The sequence below is a fragment of the Phascolarctos cinereus genome, unplaced genomic scaffold (genome assembly GCF_003287225.1).
Source record: "Phascolarctos cinereus isolate Bilbo 61053 unplaced genomic scaffold, phaCin_HiC Scaffold_2;HRSCAF=192, whole genome shotgun sequence".
NCBI classification, from domain to species: domain Eukaryota; kingdom Metazoa; phylum Chordata; class Mammalia; order Diprotodontia; family Phascolarctidae; genus Phascolarctos; species Phascolarctos cinereus.
Genome location: NW_027555625.1, coordinates 311,361,819 through 311,384,488, shown reverse-complemented (window position 1 = coordinate 311,384,488; position 22,670 = coordinate 311,361,819). Strand labels below are relative to the sequence as shown.

The window sequence follows — 22,670 nt, the reverse complement described above, 5'->3', positions numbered from 1 at the left end:
TAAAAAAAAATATTTGAATATGCCAGTTTTACTCTTTCAAAATAAGGAAAATTTAACTAGATAATCTCTAAAGGACAACCCAACTCAGACATTCTAAGTTTTCAGAGCCTTTCTAGTTTTTACAGTCAAAGTTCCAGCAGCCTATACCCTAAGGCAGTGCTAGCAAACCCAAATAGAAACAGATCCCAGTGTATTGACTTAGAAAACCACAAATTATCATTATCTATGTTGTATTGCATTTTTATTTATTTTGTAATACATTTCCCAATTACGTTCTAATCTGTTTCTGGCTGCACTTGGAAGTTTTGCCAGCCCCTGTGGCTTAGAGGTGGTGAGTTTGACAACAAATGCTTTAAGGGTCCTTCCAGTTTGAACCAAGGCTCTGACATTCCTTTCAGCTCTAATGCTCTCTGGTTGTACGACTGAATATTAGTAAGTCTCTTTATCTGAATATTTTATAGACCTCTGGGAAGGTGCATTCCTGGCCATGCATGCTCTTTTACCATGTTGCGGAAGATAATTTCCCAGGTTTCAAAAGCAATGTCTAGAGGATCCCACTCCACTTCCACTGATGTTTCTTTGATAGCTTTGAATTTCAAACCTTCTGGGGCAGGCAAATCTGTTGGAAAGAGGGAAAAGAGGCAAGTGATGACCCTTAGACAAATAAAATTAAAGTTAAAGATTGGAGAAATGATAAGCTCAAAGGCACCAGGGAAGGCTTATACATATCTATGATTTTGCCAACATCCCAAGCATAGCTGAGTGCTATCACCGCTCCCAACACCTCTGGGGGATGCTTGGTTATTAATTCTGTTGCGATAAGCTGTAATGCTTTCCCCTTTCCAGCTACAGCATGCAGATACCTGTCTTTAGAGTTTTCCAGATAAAGCAGTGACTGCATTTAGTATATATTCATAATGTCTGAAAGAAACACTTAAACCACAAAAGCCTCCTTTTAAAAATTTTTTTTAACATTGCCCAATTATCAGTCAATGAGCTCCATTGTATGTAGCAAGAATGAAATAGGCAAAAGAAAAGTGAATCATTGTTAACAAGGAGGATTTCCTTTATGAAAATACACAATCATCTATCTGGATGTTTCCAAAATCAGGCCAGTGCTTGTGTGCTTACACTAGGGCAATTGGGGCAAGAAATCCATTAGGCTTTGTTACTGATCATGTAAAACTTGCCATAGTCAAAGTTAAGGAGAGGGAGGCTCTGAATGGAGATTTGAAGCAGAATGGTGGAGTGGACAAAGCCTTGACCTCAGAGTCATGAGACAGAGGTTTAAGACCCAGCTCTGCTACTAACTATCCTGGGCAACTTCACTGTATGTTTCCCTCCCTTCTCCTGTCAGCCTCAGTTTCTTCATTTAGAAAATAGAGATAATAAATATTTAGGGCTACCTACTCCACATGGTTGGGATAAGAAAAGTGCTTTTAATCCTTAAAGAAGTACAGCACTGCTAGTTATTAATGATTCCACAACCAGCTCACTTTAGGGAGGCAGTGAAGGATGCTTCCCTTTATTACCATTCCTCATCTGCTCTTCTGAATTAGATGCTGACTTTGGGTTTGCTTCAGCATCTGAACCATAGCTCATCAGGCGGGGGAATAACTTTTTTTTTCTTCTTTATTAGACCATTTCATTTCAAGAGAGTGTGATCTAGTAGGAATAGCACTGGATTCAGAATCAGAAGACCTGAGTTCTAGTCCTTGGCTTGGGTTAGTTCACTTTTTACATGGGGGTATTAATACTATTCTTCTCTGCCTCAGGATTATTGAGATCAAGAAATAATGCAAGTGAATGTGCTTTGTAGACTACTGAGAACTTAATGAATACAACTTGATTTTATTACTGGGAATAGGATGGGATTGGACTTGTGATTTCATTGGCATATGAAACTCCCAGTGAGGAGACTCTGTACCACTGTGGATTGGTGCCATCTTTTCACTCCCCCTTAATGTCCATGCCTTCATCTTCAGCCTATATTCACTTCATCCAGTATATATTTTGTTCGTACATGGTTGTTCCATGAAGTTTCCCTTATCAGACTGTAAGCTCCTTGAGGCAAGGTCTGCTTTTTGCTGTGGTGTTTTTATTTATTTATTTATTTTTTTTGTATCTCCAGTACTTAGCCCAGTGCTTGGAACATGGGAGGCATTTAATAAATGCTTGATGACTTGACTAGACTTAGAGTTAGCATGTTAGGAAGCAGTGAGAGGTAAAGTGACTGGAGTAGGGTTATGTATGTGTCAGTATGTGTCAGAAGTGGGATTTGAACCCAGTTCTCTCTGACTCTGAGCAGCCCTCTATCTACTATACTACATTGCTCCTTTATTATTTTTATTGTTTGTCCAAAGCTCTTATGCCACTACTTTGCTAACTAGTACTATGAATAATAATAGCAATAATATATGATAGTAATATTTCCAAAGGACTACTTTCCCAGAATCCCCAGGATATCACCATCGGCTAAGTTTTCCAAATAGCCTCTGCTTTGATAGAATCCCATGAAAGGGAGGCCCCTAAGGGTATTTCAGGAGGCCATTTCTGTGTGCCATAAGCAGGACAACAGCCTCCCTGCAATATTTCCCAAAAAGGACTGGAATTTTAACCTGTGACATCATGTGCCATGGCTAAGAGAGCTCTTAACACATATGCTTTGGAATGAAAGAAGCTGGTGATCACTATAGAAAAGGGGGTGGCAAAAGTCCATTTTAATTTACTCACAAGTAGCCACCCTTGCACTGACAGGGATGCTTTTCTTATTCTCCAGGATAGCAAAAACTTGGATGAAGTATTCTACTCCCGGCTCTAATTCACGGATGATGGTGGAAGTCTGGTCCCCAGGGACACGGTACTGCATTTCCAGGCCATCTGAGTTTGTGGGGGTGTAGACGATGAGGTACTCTGTGACCCTCATTTCATTGTCCCATGCCAGGTTTACAGTCTCTTCTGTCACTTCAGTCACTATGAGGTCCTTTGGTGGGGATACTGCCAGGAAGGAGAAACAATGCCCCTCTGTCAGTAAATTGTCACTGTTTATTTAGCCTACTAAAATAACAGTAATTTCCTCTGGGGTTGTTTTCCTCCCTCTCTCTTTCACTCTGCCACCAACAGAGGCAGAAGTAGTAGTTAAAGGGGGTTATTTTCTCCCTTTTGCTGAACATCAAAGATAATTTTTGATGGGAAAGCCTAAAGAAAAGGTGGGAAAGTCTGATGTGGGGCATGAGCAGTGGAGAGAATGGAAGCATAAAGAAAATGTGAACAGCTTTCTGAATTCACATACAAATTCGGGTCTGAGTCATGTTGAGAAAATACATCAAACTAAAACATCCTAGAAATATGTACATTCTTATAGTGTGGCCTCTCAATATTATTTAGGTGGGAAAAACAAACTAACCCTAAATTATGAATTGATATTCTATTTATGCATTTATTTTTTGGAGAATCTTTGCTTAGTTTAAATGAAATCCAGGTGTCAGCATAAAAAAAAAAGTATTGTCTGAGCCTTGATCTTTACTATGGATTGTGTGATATAAGAAATTAAAGAAATTCTGGAGTGAGAGAAAAACTCGAGTTTGTTGAAAAACATTATCATTTATCTCTGGCCATTACTGGCTGTCTTTAAGACAGAGCATCAAAGGAAAACACATGATAACCTTGGCAGTCATATACACAAAGATGCTTATTAATGACGGTTAATTGTTCTTCCCTGACATGGCTAACATCCTGTGTGTTTTCTATAGTGGTAACATTTTAGAAAAAAAAAAACCAAAACTTCATCTTATGCAATGGAAGCTTGACCTTTTAGTTTCTCATCTCTGTATTCCTGGCTCCCATCACAGTACCTAACACACAGTAGATACTTAACAATTATCTGTTAAATGGGAATGAATTTAATGTTGAGAATATCAAGAACATCTGGATCTGAAGTCTTGGGCAGGTCATTAAATCTCTGTTGTTTTTTATTCCTCATTTATAAATGATCTCTAAATTCCCTTCCAGTTATTACCAGGAGTCTTTTCACCTCATTCATAATACATGCTTTAAAAAATATTCCTTGTGGGCAGCTAGATGGTGTAGCAGAGAGAGCACTGGCCCTGGATTGAGGAGGACCTGAGTTCAAATCTGGTCTCAGACACATAACACTTAACTAGCTGTGTGACCCTGGGCAAGCCACTTAACCCCATTGCCTAGCCAAAAAATAGAAAAATATTCCTTGTGCATTGGTAAGAAAATGTCTAAGTATCCTTTTAAAGACTCTATTTCATTGTTGATAATGAATATAATGCAGTAAAAAGAACTTCTGGACATGGAGTTAGGTAACTGGATTCAGATCCTGACTCTGATTCTTAACTAGCAATAAGGCTTTGGGCTTGTTACTGAGCCTCTCTGGGAAAAGAATGTTTGCCCTAACTTCCAGGGCTGTTATGGAGAAATCACTTTGTAAATTGTGAGGCCAGATTATCTTTGAAATGGCCTTCAGTTCTCAAATTCCATCATTCTACTTATTGTTCTTTGAGTATGTCGTCTGACAATAATGTCAATACATTTCCTTTCCCTCTGTCTTTTTTTTTAATTTTTGGGCAATTGGGGTTAAGTAACTTGCCCAGGGTCACACAGCTAGTAAGTATCAAGTGTTTGGTCTGAGGCCGGACTTGAACTCAGGTCTTCCTGACTTCAGGGCCGGTGCTGTATCCATTACGCCCCCTAGCTGCCCCCTCTGTCTCTTTCTTTATCTCTCATCTTCTCTGTCTCTATCATCTACAAAACATTTATCTTGTATGTACCTACTTATTTACACTTTATCTCATTATCTCTCCCATTAGAATGTAAGCATCTTGAGGTCTGGAGCTGTTTTTGCCTTCTTTGCATTCTTAGCACTTAGTGACCTATTGGCTGGCAGACTGACAGTAGAAATGTGAATTATTCATCATCACTTAGTCACTTACCCTCTGAACAGTCTTCACCAGCGTAGCCTTCATTACAGATGCAGCGCCCTCCAACGCACTGTCCCCAGTCATTACAGTTGTTCAGGCAGGAAAGCTGACTGCAGTCCTGTCCTGCAAATCCCTCGTGGCAGACGCACTTGCCGTCCACACAGCGCCCTTGGTTGTTACAGTCGTTTGGACACCTTAGGTCACTGCAGTCTCTCCCCATGAAACCCTCGTTGCATACGCACTGTCCATTCACGCAGCGGCCTCGGTTATTGCAGTTATTTAAGCAAGCCAGCTCTCCACAGGCTTCCCCAGCGAAGCCCTCCTCGCATTCACACCTCCCAGCCACGCAGACCCCCCGGCTGTTACAGTCTTTGGGGCATCGCAAGTCCCGGCAGTCTTCCCCCATGAAGCCATCATCACACACACACATTCCATTTACACAGCGTCCTTGATGGTGGCAGTCGTTGGGACAGCTCATGTCTCCACAGTCATAACCCGTGAAGCCCTGCTCGCACACGCACTTCCCGTGGACGCAGAGCCCGCGGTTGTTACAGTCGTTGAGGCACTGGCGGTTGGCACAATCCTCCCCTGTGTAACCCTCATCACACACGCACTGTCCATTGACACAGCGGCCGTGTTCGCTGCAGTCCCGGGGACACTTGACTTCCCCACAGTCTTTCCCAGTGAACCCATCATCACACTCGCACTGCCCGTCAATACAGCGACCGTGGTTGTGACAGTCCTCGGGACACCGCTTTTCACTACAGTCATCACCAGCAAATCCCTCCTCACAAACGCACTGTCCTTCCTCACAGCGGCCCTGGTTGTTGCAGTCATTGGGGCAGGTGAGTTGCCCACAGTCTTCTCCTGTGAAACCTGACTCACAGTAGCAGGTCCCATTGACACAGCGGCCCCGGTCATAGCAATCATTGGGGCAGATCAGCTCGCTACAATCCTCACCAGTGAAACCCTCGTCACACACACACTCGTTCTCCACACAGCGCCCGCGGTTGTAGCAGTTGTTAAGGCACAAAGGCTCGTTGCAGTCCTCACCAGCGAAGCCCTCATTGCAAACGCATTGCCCATTCATGCATTTGCCATGCTCACTGCAGGGCACAGGGCACAGCTCCTCGCTGCAGTCCTCCCCTGTATAGCCCTCGAAACAGACACAGGCGCCACGGACGCACTTGCCTTGGTCATTGCAGTCACTGGGACAGGCCAGTTGGCCACAGTCCTCACCAGTGAAACCCTCCTCACAGACACACTGTCCATCGATGCACTGACCCCTGTCGTTGCAATTTCCTGGGCATTCTGGTTCAGAACAGTTGGGTCCCTTCCAGCCCGGTTCACACACGCAGCCACAGCTGTCTGTGCTGTAGTTGCCCCGACCACTACAGAAGGGGGCTGTGTCTAGATGACCTGCAGCAACCAAAAGGTCAAACCTCTGTTAGGCTAAAAAATTGTGGTAATCACAAGGCACAACGGTCACCTGATGAGAGATTGGGCTACTGACTGGAGTATTTATTTGTGTTCATTTGAGTAGTAAATATAACCAAACCAGTCATTTTCTGTATCTGAGGTAGGGGAAGTGAAGGGGAAATGAATAATAGAATCTTAGAACCAAAAGGATCTTCTTAGGCCACTGAGTCTAACCTGTGCCTGAACAGGAATCCACCGTGCAATAACCGCTAAGGAATAGTTGTTTATCCTTTGCTTGAAGATTGACAATCTGTGAGAAGAGACTCCACTACCTTTTGAAGCAACCTATTCCATTTTTGGATAGTTCCTTCTGGGTAAGAAGATTTCCTTCAAACAAACTGAAATCTGAATCCCTGCTGCTTTCTATCACTGATAATAGTTCTGTGTTCTGGGACCAGGCAGAACAAGTCTTCCCCCTTGTTCACATGATAGACCTTTAAGTACTTGAAGATAGCAATCATATTTCTCATTGCATCGAAAACAAAAACAAACAAACAAAAACCTTTCTAGGCCAAAAGTTCTCAATTCCTTCACTGGATCCTGCCATGACAGTTTCCAGTCCCTTTCTATCTTTTTACCATACTCTGTATAATTTCTAGGTTTTCCTTAATGTCCTTTGAGAAATGCGTTACTCCAAACTGAACCCAATACTCCAGATGTGCTCAGACCTAGAGCAGAATTCAGTCAGATTCTCAGTTCTCTCATTCTGAACACATCATTGAAGACTTCCCTCCAATTCATCATTGACCTGTTACTGACTACTCTTCAGAGCCAATCATATGAGGAGTGGCAACTCTACCTAATTATAATTTTGGCCACCTTGTCCCCAAAGGATAGTATTAGAACATCTTGCCCAAGTTCATCTATACTGGTTCTTCAGCATTTCTTTATCTCACTAGCCCAGGGCTAGGGAATCTGCAGCCTCAAGGCCACACGTAGCCCTCTAGGTCTTCTTTGACTGAATCCAAACTTCACAGAACAAATCCCCTTATTAATAAAAGGATTTGTTCTGTAAAACTTGGACTCAGTCAAAAGGCCGCACTTAAGGACCTTGAAAGCCACATGTAGCTTGGAGGCCTTAGGTTCCCCACCCCTGCACTGGTTCCCTACTCCTGCACTAGCCTATCCAGTTAAAAAATGAAATGAGGTTAATTTGTATCAATGACTCACCTTAACTTCATTTTTTTCCCGCTTTCAGGATCTAACCTTATTGTTGGAAGCTAATTTATGCATTACTAGTTTTCAAGGTGAGATTGATTATAAGCAAGTTGTTGCAAATCCTTTGTTTGTAATAATTCTACAGTACTGTGTCATATTTACATTTTGTTGGATGATTGCTAGAAGAAGAAGATTTGTATACAAAGAAAATGTTTCATTCGCTCCCCTACCTTCATAAATTATGTTTTGAGAACTCTGAAAATCAAAATTTGAAGATATCCTTTCATTCTTTGCTGGGTTGCCTGGGGAGGGAAGTCTTTGTATGAGGTTTTTTGGACTTTCTAATAACTCACTTAGCTTTAAGACCAGGATTTGTGGCCTTAATACTCATGCAGCCTAACACTTTGACCTAGGAATGGTAGAATATTTGCCTGTAGTCCTTATAGATTTTATCAGGAATTTAAATCTAGAGAATTAGGAGATGGAGGCTAGGGAATACTTATCAGTATATAACTATATACTATATCACTATATACACTATACACACACACACATACACTCTATATATACATATATACACACACATATGTATGTATATATATGTATATGTATGTGTGTGTATATATATATATATATATATATAAATGTGTGGGTATGTACGTGTGTGTGTGTATATATATATCTATATATATACATATATAGATATAGATATCAGGGTATGGTTATACAGGAAACAAAGAAGTGATCACAGGTGACATAGGTTTAAGTTTTGGCTCTCCTACTTACTACCTATATGACCTTGGGAAAATAATTTATTATTTTTGGGCTCAGTTTTCTTATCTGAAAAATAATGGGGTTGGACTAGGTCACTTCTATTGTTTATTCCAGCTGTACAAATTCCAGCTACGTTTCTTTGGCCAGAGGCAGCCAACATCATAACAAATTCCCACATACCTTCAGCAGGTTGGAGACAGCAGCCAGCCCCACTGGAACATTGCTCCCGCAGTGAGGACACTAGTCCCTCTAGCTCCTCGAGCCGACTGAGTAGGTCCTTGATATCTGGAGCTGGTGCACAGCCACATGCTCGCCGGGGGATATTGATTCGATGTGTGAAGACGATCTGATTCTCCTCATTAAGTGTATGCTCCTGGAAGTGTTCTCCTAGCTCATTGGGGGGGTTCAGTTCTTTCTCCCCACTGGCTGATTCTAGATCTACCGAGCAGTGGGAGCCCACAGGCATTTTAATATTGTAGACATGGTTAAAGACAACTGGCTGGTTCTCTTCTGGCAGGGTGGCATTGATGCCACTCTGCCGCTTGTGGCGGATCACTCTCTTAAGAACTCCTGCTTGAGAAGGGTGGTATAATAGAGCTATGATCGTATAGGCCAGCACCTGGGTCAGAGGCCCCATGGTGGAGTTCAATTTGATGTTGGCACTGCTGAAATGTGAAAGTTAATATACGTTTATAGTTCAAATCCGGAAATGGGAAAAATGTAGCCTAAGCGAGAGTCAGTTTCCTTTTCTTGAGACAATTTTCTTCCTACAAACAACAACAACAACAATAATAATAATTTAAAAACATAGCTATTATTGTTGTCAACATTAGTTCCTTTTTGCTGCACATTAATAATGACTGAAAACTTTGCAAGGTATTTATTATTACATAGTTGGGTATGTATTCTTCAATTCAATTTAATTGACATTTATTAAGTAAGCACCAGCAGTATGGAAGGGTTCCTTGAGGATTTCCTAATGATTCTCTTAGCTTTATGAACTGGTTTTGAGATCCTGAAGGTAGAGGTACAGTTAGGTCTCTATTAGTGCACATAATGAATGTCATGAAGTGGTCATACACAATCACATTCACAGTCTTTCAAGTTATAATTATATAAAACATGGTAATTGTCTTCAGCCCAATAGACATACACAATGCAAATTGGAGTAATCGGGACAATTTCACAGGATTCATTATTTGCACTAATCGAGACCTAGCTATATGACATATGCTTTTCTCAAGGACTTTACTTTCTAGTGGGGAATATGACATATCCATAAATAAGTATTATGCAAAGCAAAATGTGAGAAATCCAAAACAAAGATACAGACAGAGCCCTTCTGGGAAATTTGGTATAGTCACTTTGGCCAGTGTTCAGGAGGGTGAGTGAGGGCAGTGTTGGGTAAAGCCTCACGAAGGAGGCCTAACAGAAAGGAAAGAACTTCAAAAATGAATCTGGCGAAACAAGGAGTGAAAGTTCTATTTGGAGCCGGAAGACCTGGGTTTATTTCCCAGCGTTGCCATTTATGACTTATGTGATCTTGGACAAAACTTGGACAAAACCTCTTTAGACTCTAGTTTCCTCTTCTATAAAATGAGGAGGTTGGGGTAGCTGACCTTCAGGGTCCCTTCCAGTTCCATCTATGAAGCTATGATTCTATGATCCTATTCCTAGCATGAGAGACAGTATGAACCAAGGCCAGCCACAGAGATAGATGGGTAAGTACAAGACCTGAACAAGGAATGGGGAATTGTCAGTTTGGTTAGAACACAGAATGCATGAAAAGGAGTAGTAGGGTACATTCCTTTCCATTCATTATGGGAATGAGAATGGGATGCTTCCTCCCACTCCCCGCCAAAGACTTTAAAACAAAGGATCACAGATCCTTTGGGACTTCAGAGGCTATCTGTTCCAACACCTTCATTTTATTTTATTTTATTTTTGCTGAGGCGATAGGGGTTAAGTGACTCGCCCAGGGTCACACAGCTAGCAAGTGTTAAGTGTCTGAAGCTAGATTTGAACTCAGGTCCACCTCACTCCAAGGTCAGAGCTCTATTCACTGAACCACCCAGCTGCCCCAAACAATACCTTCATTTTAGAGATGAAGAAACTGAAGCACCAAGAGGTTATGTATATTAACCAAGGTCACTCAGGCAGTGAAGCGACAGAGTCGAGATTCAGACCCAGATCCTCTGACGTTAATGCCAGTGCTCATTCCACTGGCTCATGCTGCTCCTATTTCACACATCAGTGGAGTAATGTCTATACAATTCTTTGCAAATACCAAAGAGCTGTTCTATTTCAACCATTGTCATCATCATCATTATTATTATTCTCCTTCATTAATTCATCTCCTTTCCATTGATAAGCTTATCATATTTTCTTCTTAATGAATTCTCTCACATAAGGAAGATTTGAGGTGTTTGGACATGAAATTGGAGCCCAAAGCCATCATTCTCTATGTTCTGGCTCTGAGAGAAAAGGGATCTGTGCAGATTGCTATTGGGCCCCACCCATGGAAATCAACCCAAATAAACATTTGTTGTTTTCTACCGCATTTCCAGTCCTCTTCTGGGCTCTGCATTTATTACAAAATAAGTGTTGGATTTGGCATCTATCCTCAGGGAACTTCTAAGCCAATTAAGGAAATAAAGCCAATATAAATATTAGAGAATACTGAAGAATCAACTAGATTTCTATAACTTGCACATCACAGATTGTAGGTGCTGTACAATTTCAGATCAGGATGATCTTGAGCCTAGTCAGCAGGCATTTATTGAGTGCCTACTGTCTGTCAGGCCCAGTGATAAGCACTGAGGGACAAAGTAGAAAGACACAAAACAGTTCCTACTCTCAAGGAATGAAGAGTTTAAGTAGGGGAAGGCATTCCAGGTGAGAGGAATAGGTCAGATTATCAGGTTGAGGAAATCCTTTCTCTCATTGCTATGAATTTGTGTTACAGAGGACTTAAGGAAATGAGAAAAAAAAAGAATAAGAAGTGGCTGATTTGGGTGTGATTATTACGTTATTTCAAAAATGTACCTCAGGCTAGAGTGCATATAGTACTAAAATATATGGAAATTTTCTGTAAATCATCTCTAAATTCACTCATGACCCTCCACAACTACTTCCTTCCCCTGAATATAACTGAGGGAAAGCTAGTTATGGGCATTTGTTTCTAAACTGTGTCAGTCCATTGACTCATGGAATCCCTCTGTTCCATATCTTTTTCCTGGACAAGTTTCTATTACATTAGTGTCTCAAGTCAATTATCTGTGTAGGCTGGTTATGCGGTAGGTGGCTTCCTGACATTTTTCTAGCTGCGTCTTGCCCTAAGCATCAGATGAGTCAATAAGAGGAAAGCTGATCTCTCCTTCCATTTGTACAAAGAATATTTGGTAAACTAGATTGATCAAGAAAAGAAACAGGAAGAATTCAAATGGTTTGAAATGACTGATGTATTCAGCCATGATAGGTCATTTGAGAAAGGTGGGGTAGGCAGGTGTTAAAGCACAATAGGATTGAGAAACATTTCTTTAATCACCCTGAGCCCTGTAAGGGTAAGAAAAAGATTCAGATGTCTGCAGGTCTTGGAAGCAACAGGTATCTGTTTGAAAGAGATGTTTCCTCCTGCCTTTTCATGTTTGATCTTTCACTATTATCCATCTATCTACTTAGGGTATCTGCCTCGTGGTTGAGAAGACTGGATCCCTCTTAAACATGTTCTGCTTTCCTAAATGAGAACTCCTTCAGTTTTAATACAGGTAACAAGGCTTGAAGAGAAATAATATCTTTATTTTTGGATTGAAGGAAGAGACAAGAGCACCAGGAAGGTGGGCAGATGGTGTCTTCCTTTTCTTCCTTTCCCCTTTCCTTTCCTTCATCTTTCTCTTTTCCTTCCTTCCTCAAATATTAGCATATCTACTAGGTCTGAATCAATTTTTTCAAGTCAACAAGTCAGTAAGCATTTATTAAGTGCTTGCTATTTGCCAGGCACTGTGCTGTGTTGAGAATACAAAGAAAGACAAAAATCCCCTCAATCTCTGACTTAAATATTTATATTCCAACCCATTGATTACACTGATATGTGCTGATTAAAGGACTACTATGTGCTAGTCATTGGGAATAAAAAGACAAAACTAAGACTAGCTGTGATCTTTCAGAATTTACTTTTCTGTTTCACAACTTTCCAAGCTTCTACCCCCATTATTTAAAGAAAGTTCTACATAGTAGATACTTAATAAATATTTGTTGAATCAATAATTAAACAATAAGTATTTGTTAAGTTTAAGTGCTAAGTATGTATCAGGCATTATATACATATACACACAGACACATACACACACATACATACACATGTGTGTGTGTGTGTGTATAAATATATACATACAAAGACAAAAATGAAACATTATTTGCTCTCCAAAAGTTTACACTGCTCAGGAGGAGTTAACATTCTATAGCAATGAATGAAAGGTGGGTGGTCAGGCTGGGATTCTTTCCCTACTTGTTTCTGTAAATGTCCTAAACTCAGAAACTCATTCCACCTCTCCCCCACCCACCCAAGTTTTTATTTTTATTTTTATTTTTTGCTGGCTACCCTTTCAAGGCAATAGGTTTATGAAAAGGAACTAGGGATGACATGGGAAGCTTTTTTCACTATGAATTTTCATTATGTGCACTGACAAAGTTAAATGTTACACTGTTGGGCAGTGATATGAGCAGAAAATGGGGGTTGAACTTTCTAGTCTCATGCCATTCTCCACCCCCTTTCCCTTGGGCATATGGTAATTAATTGACTGGTACACTTTGGGCATCTAATAGAAATCATCTAATTTTTTATCTTTGCAAAGTGCATCATAGCACCCATGTAGAGCCCTCATAGAAACAGAACTGGGATTAGAAACTGGCCAACTACTGACTAAGGTTTAGAAGTTAAAAGGTATTTAAATTATTCATACCACAAAAGAAAAGAATAAGAGGACAATTTATGATTTTCCTTAAGTAAATGACCCTTCTTCATATAGAAGTTGGGGCTTACTCTTCTCCCATCTTTTCTGGGTAGGCCAAGTAGAAACAGCCTTGAGTCACGGTTCAAGGTTTTTATTCACAGTACAACTCTACTACAAATTTGCTATATTACTATGGAGAAGTCACCTTATTACTTTGAGTCTGAGCAACAAGCATTGACCTACCTACTTCATAGGGGTTGTGGTGAGGAAATTACTTTGTAAACTTGAAAGTACAATAGAAATGTATTTTTGTAATTTGTAATTTGTGAAATTTGTGAAAGCTATAATTGTTGTCATTTTAAAGACATTTTAATGGACAGCCCAGGTTTGTAGGACTTTAGAAATGGTGAATGCCTTTGGGGAATCCTCTTAAGCAGAAAGTGAGTTCTCATCTTTCTATAGCAGAGGATCAGGAGGGTGAGAAGTTTGAACACTTTTATATAAAGACCAGTTGAAGAAACTGGGGTTGTTTAGCCTGGAGAAAACTAAAAAATAACATGATAGTTATTTTCAAATGTTTTTGAAATGGCTTTTGTGTAAAAGAGGGAACTTTTCACATACAATATCAGATTCCTTAAAATTTCAAAATACTGCTTTTTAACGATGACCTTGCATCTTTCTCCCTTTCTCTCCCTCCCTTCCCTTCTTGTCTTTCTCTGTTTTTCTCTCTCTCTCCCTTCCCCTTACATCTGGTTCTTCTGCGTCTTTCTTCAGTAGAAAGACAAACTATACCCTATAATGCTGAAGAGAAGTCAGCAGAATCTCCCCATGTTCCTCTATTTCTCTACCATCTTCCCAGCAGTTACTTTGTTGCCCTCCAGCATCTTTCTCCAACAGTTCTGGAATCATAATAATTCTATGGAAAGGGTGTGTCAAACTCTATGGTTCCACTTAAAAATTTTGTAAGTATTCAACCAAAAAAGTCACTCAGCTACCACTTTCCTCTGTGTCACCTTTTCCACTAGAATTTTCCATTCCTCTCTTCCTCCCTCCCTCCTTGCCTCCTCTCTACCTCCCTTCTTCTTCCTGTCATTTCTTTCCTTCTTTCTCCTCTCCCTCCCTCTTTCCCTTTCTTCCTCTCTCCCTTCCTCCTTCTCTCTTTCCCTTCCTCCCTACTTCCCTCCATCCCTATGTCCTTCCTTCTTTCCCCCCTCTTTTCCTCTCTCTTCCTTTCCTTCCTTCCCTCTCTCCTCCCTGCCTCCCTCTCTTCTTCCTTCCTTTCTTCCTTCTTTTCTTCTTTCCTTCCTCCTTCCCTCCCTCTCTCCCCACTGCATCCCTTCCCTGAATTTAGTAGAAAAAGGATAACATAATTAACTTTTCAATCTTATTCTGTCATTATTCCCTTCCCCTTCTCCTCTCCTGGAATTTATTTGTGACTGACATTAGTGACTTTTATTTCAATTTAATTTCTAATGGAGAGAGAAATTATAGCAATTAAGAGTTTATTTCCTACCAAACAGCTGGGACCTTAGCTTTTTTTTCCTAGAGTGTTTGACCTAATTTTTTTTCCCACTTTGGCCATTAAAGGATGAGTCAGAAAGCTAAACATATTTCTCCTAAAATCTTTTTCTTCAGCCTCAGAGGCTGGCCTCAAAACCAATCCCCTCAGTGGCTTCCAGCCAGGAATCCTAGGACCCAACCTGTCTGAAACAGAATTCAGGTGCTTCTGTGGTTGATTGGGCTAGATTTTCCCTTGCCTATTGGATGATCTGGATTCTTTCTATAAGGTTAATTGTTTACTGTGGCCATTTGGAACCGTGAAAGCATAAATGATTTTTTCCCCCACTTTCCCTGTCTTCTTGTAGACCACCTAGTCTCTGGTTTTTCTACTGGTTGAAATAGAGCCTGAATCAACCTGCTGCTGTCCTCCCATCCATCCCTCCTTTCCTGAACTCCTTTTTGATCTTTGACCTCAGGGTCAGCTACTTCAGTATCTCCCTCTCCATTTCAAATTCTTTTGGCTTCTTAACATTCCAGAATCATTACTGAATCACAGGGCTGGAAGGAGACCTTAGAGATGATTTTGTCCAATGACTTCTTTTAACAGATATGGGAAATGAACAGAGAAGAGAATAAGATAATAGGACTTAGACCTGGAAGGGACCCTGAAGACCATCCTCACTTTATACATAATGAAACAAAAAAGTGGAACTAGCTTTTCAGTCACATACCTAGTGAAGGATGGCTGCAGGACTCAAGTCTTTGAAAGGTTAGCACTGTTTCCATTATACTAGGAGTTCTAACCCTTACATGTTCTGGATTCCTTTGGCAATCTGATGTAACTTCTCAGAATGATGGTTGTTGTCTACATTCATAATTGAAGGAGAGGCTAAATTTCAGCTTGGTGAAAATGAAGATGTAATTTTTTCCCCACATACTTCAATGGTTCCTCTGAAATCAAGGACTCCATGTTAAGAACCACTATACTATGCCAAAGGCCTATTTAGGGCACCATGAAAATTCCAAACTCCACAGTAACCCACAAACCTCTTTCTTTGTACTGCTCCAGGGCTGAGGAACACTGATGGAGGAAAGCAGACCACCATAGAGACCTGATCTATTATAAATTAATACAAAGGCTTTTTAGCCTTTCATGAAACTTTTAGATAGCTCCAGTTTCCCTCTCCCATTGGCCATTTCTAATATTTTTTTCCATTCAAGCTACCACCCCATCTATTAGCTAGCTAGCTGTCCTTATTAACCATTACCTTCAATATAAATTGTTAAGCCAGATTAGTTTTCTTTTTTTCTACTTCCATTAATGCCATTCTCAGCCTTTTTTTAAAAATTATCGTTTGCTCATGGTGATTCCCCATATTCCTACTCACCTAATCTGAAATGCCCCTCATCTTCCTTATCTTCCTATTCTTCAAGACCTACCTTCTTTGTGAGTTAGGGGAGTGATTCCAACCAACGGTGAACTCTTCCATTTTAATATTTGGTCATATTTGGCTATTCAATTTTATAAGCTGTTTTATTCTGTTTGTAATTTGCCTTTTATCATTGAGTTATTCAATATGAAGCCCTAATACTATATTTAGAGATGCTATTTACATAATATTTAATGATTAACAATACATAGCATTTTACATAACACTTTAAAGTTTAAAAAATGCTTTACATATGTTATCTTGTCTAATCCCCACAACATGGGTAGGTAGGTACTATTATTATCCCCAGTTTACAGGTAGGTTAACTGAGGCTAAGAGAGGTAAAGTAACTTGTCAAAGGCCACACAGCTAGAACATGTCTGAAGCTGGATTTGAACTCAGGTCTTCCTGACTCCTAGACCAGTACTCTATCTATTTCACCACTTAGCGTCTCTTTACATGCATTATCTTTGATCCTTACAACTCTGTAAGGTGCTTAAAAATGCATTATAATCCTTATTTACAGATAAAATAATTGAACTTTAGAGAGATCAGAAGTAGAAGGTAGAAGTTAGAGGTAGAAGGGACCATAAGGATCTACTAGTCCAATCTCCGTGTTTTACATTCAAGAAAATGGAAGCCCAGAGAAGTTAAATAATTTGTCCAGACCTCCCCTAGATGGTAAATAGAAGAGCTATAATTCCAATCCATTTCCTGTGACTCCTAATCCAGTGAACCTTCCACTAGTCATAGCTACATAGTCCTTCCTCATTCACTCATTAGTTAGGATCTATGTCTATGGATTTAACTGTGTCTTAAAATTAAGAGCAGGGAAAATAGGGAATAACTTTGCATTGCAGGTATCCCCATCCCGCCTTGTCTCCTATAGATAGTCCATTATTTGCTATCATTTAAAGCAATGAAAATATCTGATAAGTTAATATTTGCAAAAAGATTTTCTTTTTCCTATTGGTATCCATCAATGCTGATCTGATACAATGCATTTGAAATCAAGAACAAAATTGCTTTTTCATACTGTTCTCAATCTCCATCTTATTGGGCAGTTAGATCTCATTCCCAGGAAATATTTCTACATTGGTATATGAATACCAGAAGTTCTCTCTCTTGTGTATTTACATGTAATAAGCAGTAGAAGATGGAATGGAGAAGTCTAGTGATTTTGCAACACATCTTAGCAGAAACAGATTTTCAGTGTTGTAGGAAGAGATCCAATTTGGAATCAGTGCATCTAGATATGATTCTTAGCTCAGTACTGACTTACTGGGTAAGTCATTACACTTTTCTCAGCTCTATTTCCCTTATTTGTAAAATAAAGTATTTGGACTATACAATCTCTAAATTTTCTTCAGTCTTTAAATCCTACCCAAAACAAAGAAACAAAGATTTACCCTTCTCCCTTTCTCATTAGGATAGCTCATTAAAAAAAAAAAAGGTTGTTATTCACATATGTATCACACTTTGTGACCCTATTTCAGGTTTTCTTGGCAGAGATATTTAAGTGGTTTGCCATTTCTTTCTCTAGCTCATTTTACAGATAAGGAAACTGAGGCAAACAGGGTTATAGTGACTTGCCCAGGGTGACACAGCTAGTAAGTGTCTGAATCAAGACTTGAACTCATGAAAATGAATCTTCCTGATTTTGAGCCCAGTGGTCTATCCACTGCACCACCTAGCTACCTCTTTAATTTTGCTATTTCTATAGGAAAAGTAGGTCAATAATTGATTTTTTTCCCTGAATCTACATCAATTCTTGTTCTAACCATCTTATTTCAGTCCCCATATCTTTCTCCCTGGAAAAACATTTTAATATGTATTCTTTTCTTCAGTTTATCCTTTCTTCAAGTCATCCTTCATACCACATTCTCTCCAAGAAATGCTTCTAATAGACTGCTATAGTCTTGTCATTTCTTTACACACTTTGACAGACCCCTCATTGCTGATGAAAAAAGCATGCATTCCTGATAATTGTGTTCAAAATGCTCTATAGTCTGACTCTAACCTACCTTTCTAAATTTATCTCACAGTGCCTCCCCCCCCCCGCCGAATTTATATTTCAATCCAACTAGATTGATTTCCATTCTGTTCATCTCTGGGCCTTTGCTCAGGTCATCTCCAGAACCCACTTACTCTACCTCCCCTTCAAAACTTTTGCTGATACCTCTCTTCCTCCTTAGGTGAAAGTGATCACTCCCCTCAGATGTCTTATAACGCTCTGCCAGCTCCCCTTCTTTGCACTTTCCCCTCTCCCTTGTACCACAGTTATCTGTGTGTATGTCATTTTTCCATTAGAGGTGGAAGGGACCATAGGGATCCACTAGTCCAATCGCCATTTTTTACAAATGAGAAAATAGAGGTGTCTTGAAAATGATGTCTGTGTCACGTATGTTTTTTGTACCCTGAACGCTAAGTGTAATGCTTTAAACAAAAATATAGCATGGTTGAATGAGTGAATGAATGAATGGCATTTTCCTACTTAGGTCTATGATTGTATCTATAAGGGGAATGCGTTAGCAAACACAACAGCCTGCCCTACGGAGCAGGATTTGGATTGGGCCTGCAGTGGAATCTCCATTGCTCCCTCCTGACACACTCTTGGGTGGTAGGGTAAAGATCTGGAGTAATGTTCCAATTTCAGTAACTCTGCTCTTTATTTTGACAAGCTACATCTCATCTCTGGGCTCCAGGCTTCCTTCTTAATAGAGTGTGGGAGTTGGGCGAGATGATTTCTAACAGCCTGTTCAGCTTGAAATTCTCATGGCTAGAATCCTCTATTTCTCCTTTCTGTCCCTTTTGGCAGGGTGCTACCAACACTTTTACCAGGTGACACAGTTGAATGTGATCTCTTCTTCCTTCTCTTCCACGACAAGAATTTTATTTACTTGCTAAACATTAACTTTATTTTTCTCCTCTTTCTCTTCCCATGGTAATTTTGATGACTAGTCCCACCCATCTTTCTTCTGGTTATCTACCCCTCCTTTTGCTGGCCATGCCCATTACTTGGATTCTACATAGAACTGTCAGCCCCATATCTCTACCTACTCAAATCCTTTTCTTCTTTGAGAACCCAGTATATTTTTTCATCTGTTTCATGGTGCTTTTCTTAATCATGTGAAAATAACATTCGGAAACAGAAAAGACTTTAAAGATCATAATGTAGTTAAATATTTTCATTTTACAGATGAGGAAACTGAAGACCAGAAAGGTTAAGTAACTTACCAATGGACACACAGGTAGAAAGAGTTAGAGCTAGAATTTGAACCCAGACCCTCTGACTCAAAATCCTATGCTCTTTTCATTACATTGCCACTCCAGCCCCATATTTCTTTGAAATCCATAGTGGAATTGATGCCCTATTGTCTTTCCTAGATAATTATAATACTATAGCTTAGGATTCCATCCCCAATATCACATGCCATAGTGATCCAGGAAAGAGAGGTCAAATTGCTTGACACAACCTTGGAACACTTCACTTCTTTCACATGAGCAACATCCTTACTGGCTGCAAGTCATGAAAACCAAAATACAGTTTCATTTTAAATCATGGGCTGTGATAAGCTAAAAGCGTCTAGGGAGGAAACTTCTTGGAAGCATTTGCCCATTTAATAAACAAAGGCCAAATTGGCAGCTGATACGGTGACTCAGAATGCTACTGTGGATGAAATGTACCAGATAAGACTTTGCAATTCAAACAAGGATACATCCCCAAAATTTAGTAAGTAAAATTCAATGCATTCTAGTGTAGATGTTATTTTAAAAATCACTTTCCAGTAAAAAGGACTGATAAAGTGGCATGGCTAAATTAGGCTATCTGGACAAATATTTCAGAAAGGTCTCTCCTCTTCCCAATCTTTGTTAAATGCAAAATAGTTCTCTGGCTCTTTTTTATACTCCATAATGATATCCCTACCTTTATATTTCTCCATGTTGGCCAAGGCCAGTTCTTATTTAAACCTCAATAAACTGGATGACTGATGCTCAAGTCAATGCCTTTGGAATGGAAATATAAATAATGTGTAAACAGTATTTGATGGAGTTCCTGAACACAACTTACATTAGCTTACACTAAAACTGCCAAATCCTTTTCTGTCTAGTCATACTTCCTTTCTTGAAGCTGATTTTTTTTTCACTCAAATGTAAAACTTTACATTATTCTATTCAACATAATCTTATTGGATTTGGCCCAATGTTCTGACCTGCCAAGAACTTTTTTGGATCCCCATTCCATCATTCAGTGTATTAATTATTCCTTCCAGCTTTGTGCCATCTGCTCTTTTGATAAGTAGGCCATCTATGACTTAAGTCCTTCCTAAACATAAGACTCCTCAGGGTCAAGCATGGCCCCCTGGGGCCTTCACTAGTGTCTTTCTTTCATGTTGACACATAGTCATCAATGATGAATCTTGGGGTGTGGTAATTCAACCAATTCCCAATTTGCCTAACTGTACTGTCGTCTAGCCCTCATCTCTCTATCTTATCCACAAAAATAACATGAGATACTTCATCAAATGCTTTACTAAATAGATAATTCATCAGATGCTTTATTAAATGATAGAAAAAAATATATCTATAACATCCCCTTGATTGGTTAGCCTAGGAACCCTGTCAAAAAAAAAGAGAGGAATAATTGTTGTTAGTCTTATTTTAACAGCTTTTTATTGCTATCTTTTGTTTTTGTCTCTTAGATTTCCCCCGCACTCTTCTCCTTTCCCCTTTCCAAAGAGCCATCCTTATAATAAAGAATTTTAAAAAAGAAAAGAAAAAGAGGTAATGCCCCACATTTGTGGACTCTACCTCTGTAAAAGATTGGGAGGAGGGATTTTCTCTTGCTTATCTCTTGATTTTTGAGATCAGGTTTTCTTTGTATCTTTGCAGCCTTCGTTTTTGTTTTGTGGTGGTTGTCCTTTCTTTTTACATTACTGTAGTTGTTGTCTGTATTATTTTCCTTGTTCTGCTCCACTTCACTTTGCATCAGTTCATGTAAGTATTTCCATGCTTTTCTGTTATTCATCATATTTGTCATTTTTTTGGTGGCACAGTAACATTCCATTACATCTATGTACCATAGTTTGTTTATTCATTCCCCAATCCATGACCATCTACTTTATTTCTATTTCCTTGCTATCACAAAAAAAGTGGTGTTATGAGTATTTTGATGCTCATGAAGCCTTTCTTTTTATCAAGGGTTTTGCTAAATATACAGTAAGCTGGGAAATCATTATATAAAAGTCTGTAGACATTTTAGTCACTTTATTAGCATAATTTCAAATTGTTGTACTAATTCACAGCTCTACTCACAATGCATTGCTCTTCTTCTCTTTCCACAACACCTCCAACACTGACTATTGCTATCTTTTGTTATCTTTGACAATTTGTTGGATATGAGGTAAAACCCCAGGGTTGTTTTGATTTGCATTTTTAAAAAATTTGTTTTTTGGTTAGGCAATGCAGTTAAGTGACTTGCCCAGGGTCACACAGCTAGTAAGTGTAAAGTATTTAGTCTTAGGCCGGATTTGAACTCAGGTCCTCCTGACTTCAGGGCTGTGCCACCTAGATGCCCCCTGCATTTTTCTTAATAATGGTGATTTGGATCGTTCTTTTATGTGTTTGTTAGTAATTTATGATTCTTCTTTGAAAACTATTTCTATTCTTTGATCACTTATGTATTGAGGAATGGCTTTTGATGTTAGATAATTCCATTAGTTGTCTATATATCTTGGATGCCACATCCTTATCCAAACAATTTTATACTAAGTTGTCCCCCCTCCCCAAGCCAACTATTTCTCTTATCTTGATGCATTAATCTTGTGTCTGAAAATAACTTTTCAGTCTAATCAAAATTATCTATTTTTTCTTTTGTAATTGGCTCTGTCCCTATTTTTTGTTGTTAAAATTCTTCTTCTAACTATAGCCATGAAAGGTACATGATCTGCTTCCCCTCTAATGATTTTGATGGCAGGATCTTTAACATTCAAGTCATATATCTATTTTGAATTTATTATGGAATATGGAGTAAGATACTGGTCTAAGCCTAACTTCTGGTATGACCTATACTTGATGAAAATATACTGGCTCTTTAACCTTAGGCTAGTTAGCCTGTCAGGGGCTGTTTGGATCATCAATCGGTTGATTTCACATTTACACACACAAACACACATACATTTCTTTGTGCTATATTTCTGAAAAGGCTAATTATGCATTGACTAACACATTAAATACATACTAGGGCATCCAAGGAAATACATATCACAGTACCTCCTAGATGCGTGGTACACATTCATTTTCTGGCAAAGTAATTAATGATGCAAGAATAGTCCCTTTGTTATAGCTCCAACCCTTATCCACTGCTTAAAAGGTATTAATTGAGTTTTTGTCCAAATTTCTTTGATGTTTATTTCATGCCATTATACATT

The 22,670-nt window shown here is 39.3% G+C and overlaps 1 protein-coding gene across 1 annotated transcript in view; it reads right to left on the bottom strand.

The window, feature by feature from the left end:
* The window catches only part of TNC (tenascin C), a 114,666-nt gene that overhangs the window by 69,280 nt on the left and 22,716 nt on the right, over positions 1 to 22,670 (bottom strand). Inside the window, 4 exon segments of the mRNA XM_078150181.1 lie at positions 504 to 619; positions 2,734 to 2,997; positions 4,959 to 6,365; positions 8,538 to 9,124. Of these exon segments, the coding sequence (XP_078006307.1) occupies positions 504 to 619; positions 2,734 to 2,997; positions 4,959 to 6,365; positions 8,538 to 8,994 (2,244 nt within the window). The 5' untranslated portion in view covers positions 8,995 to 9,124.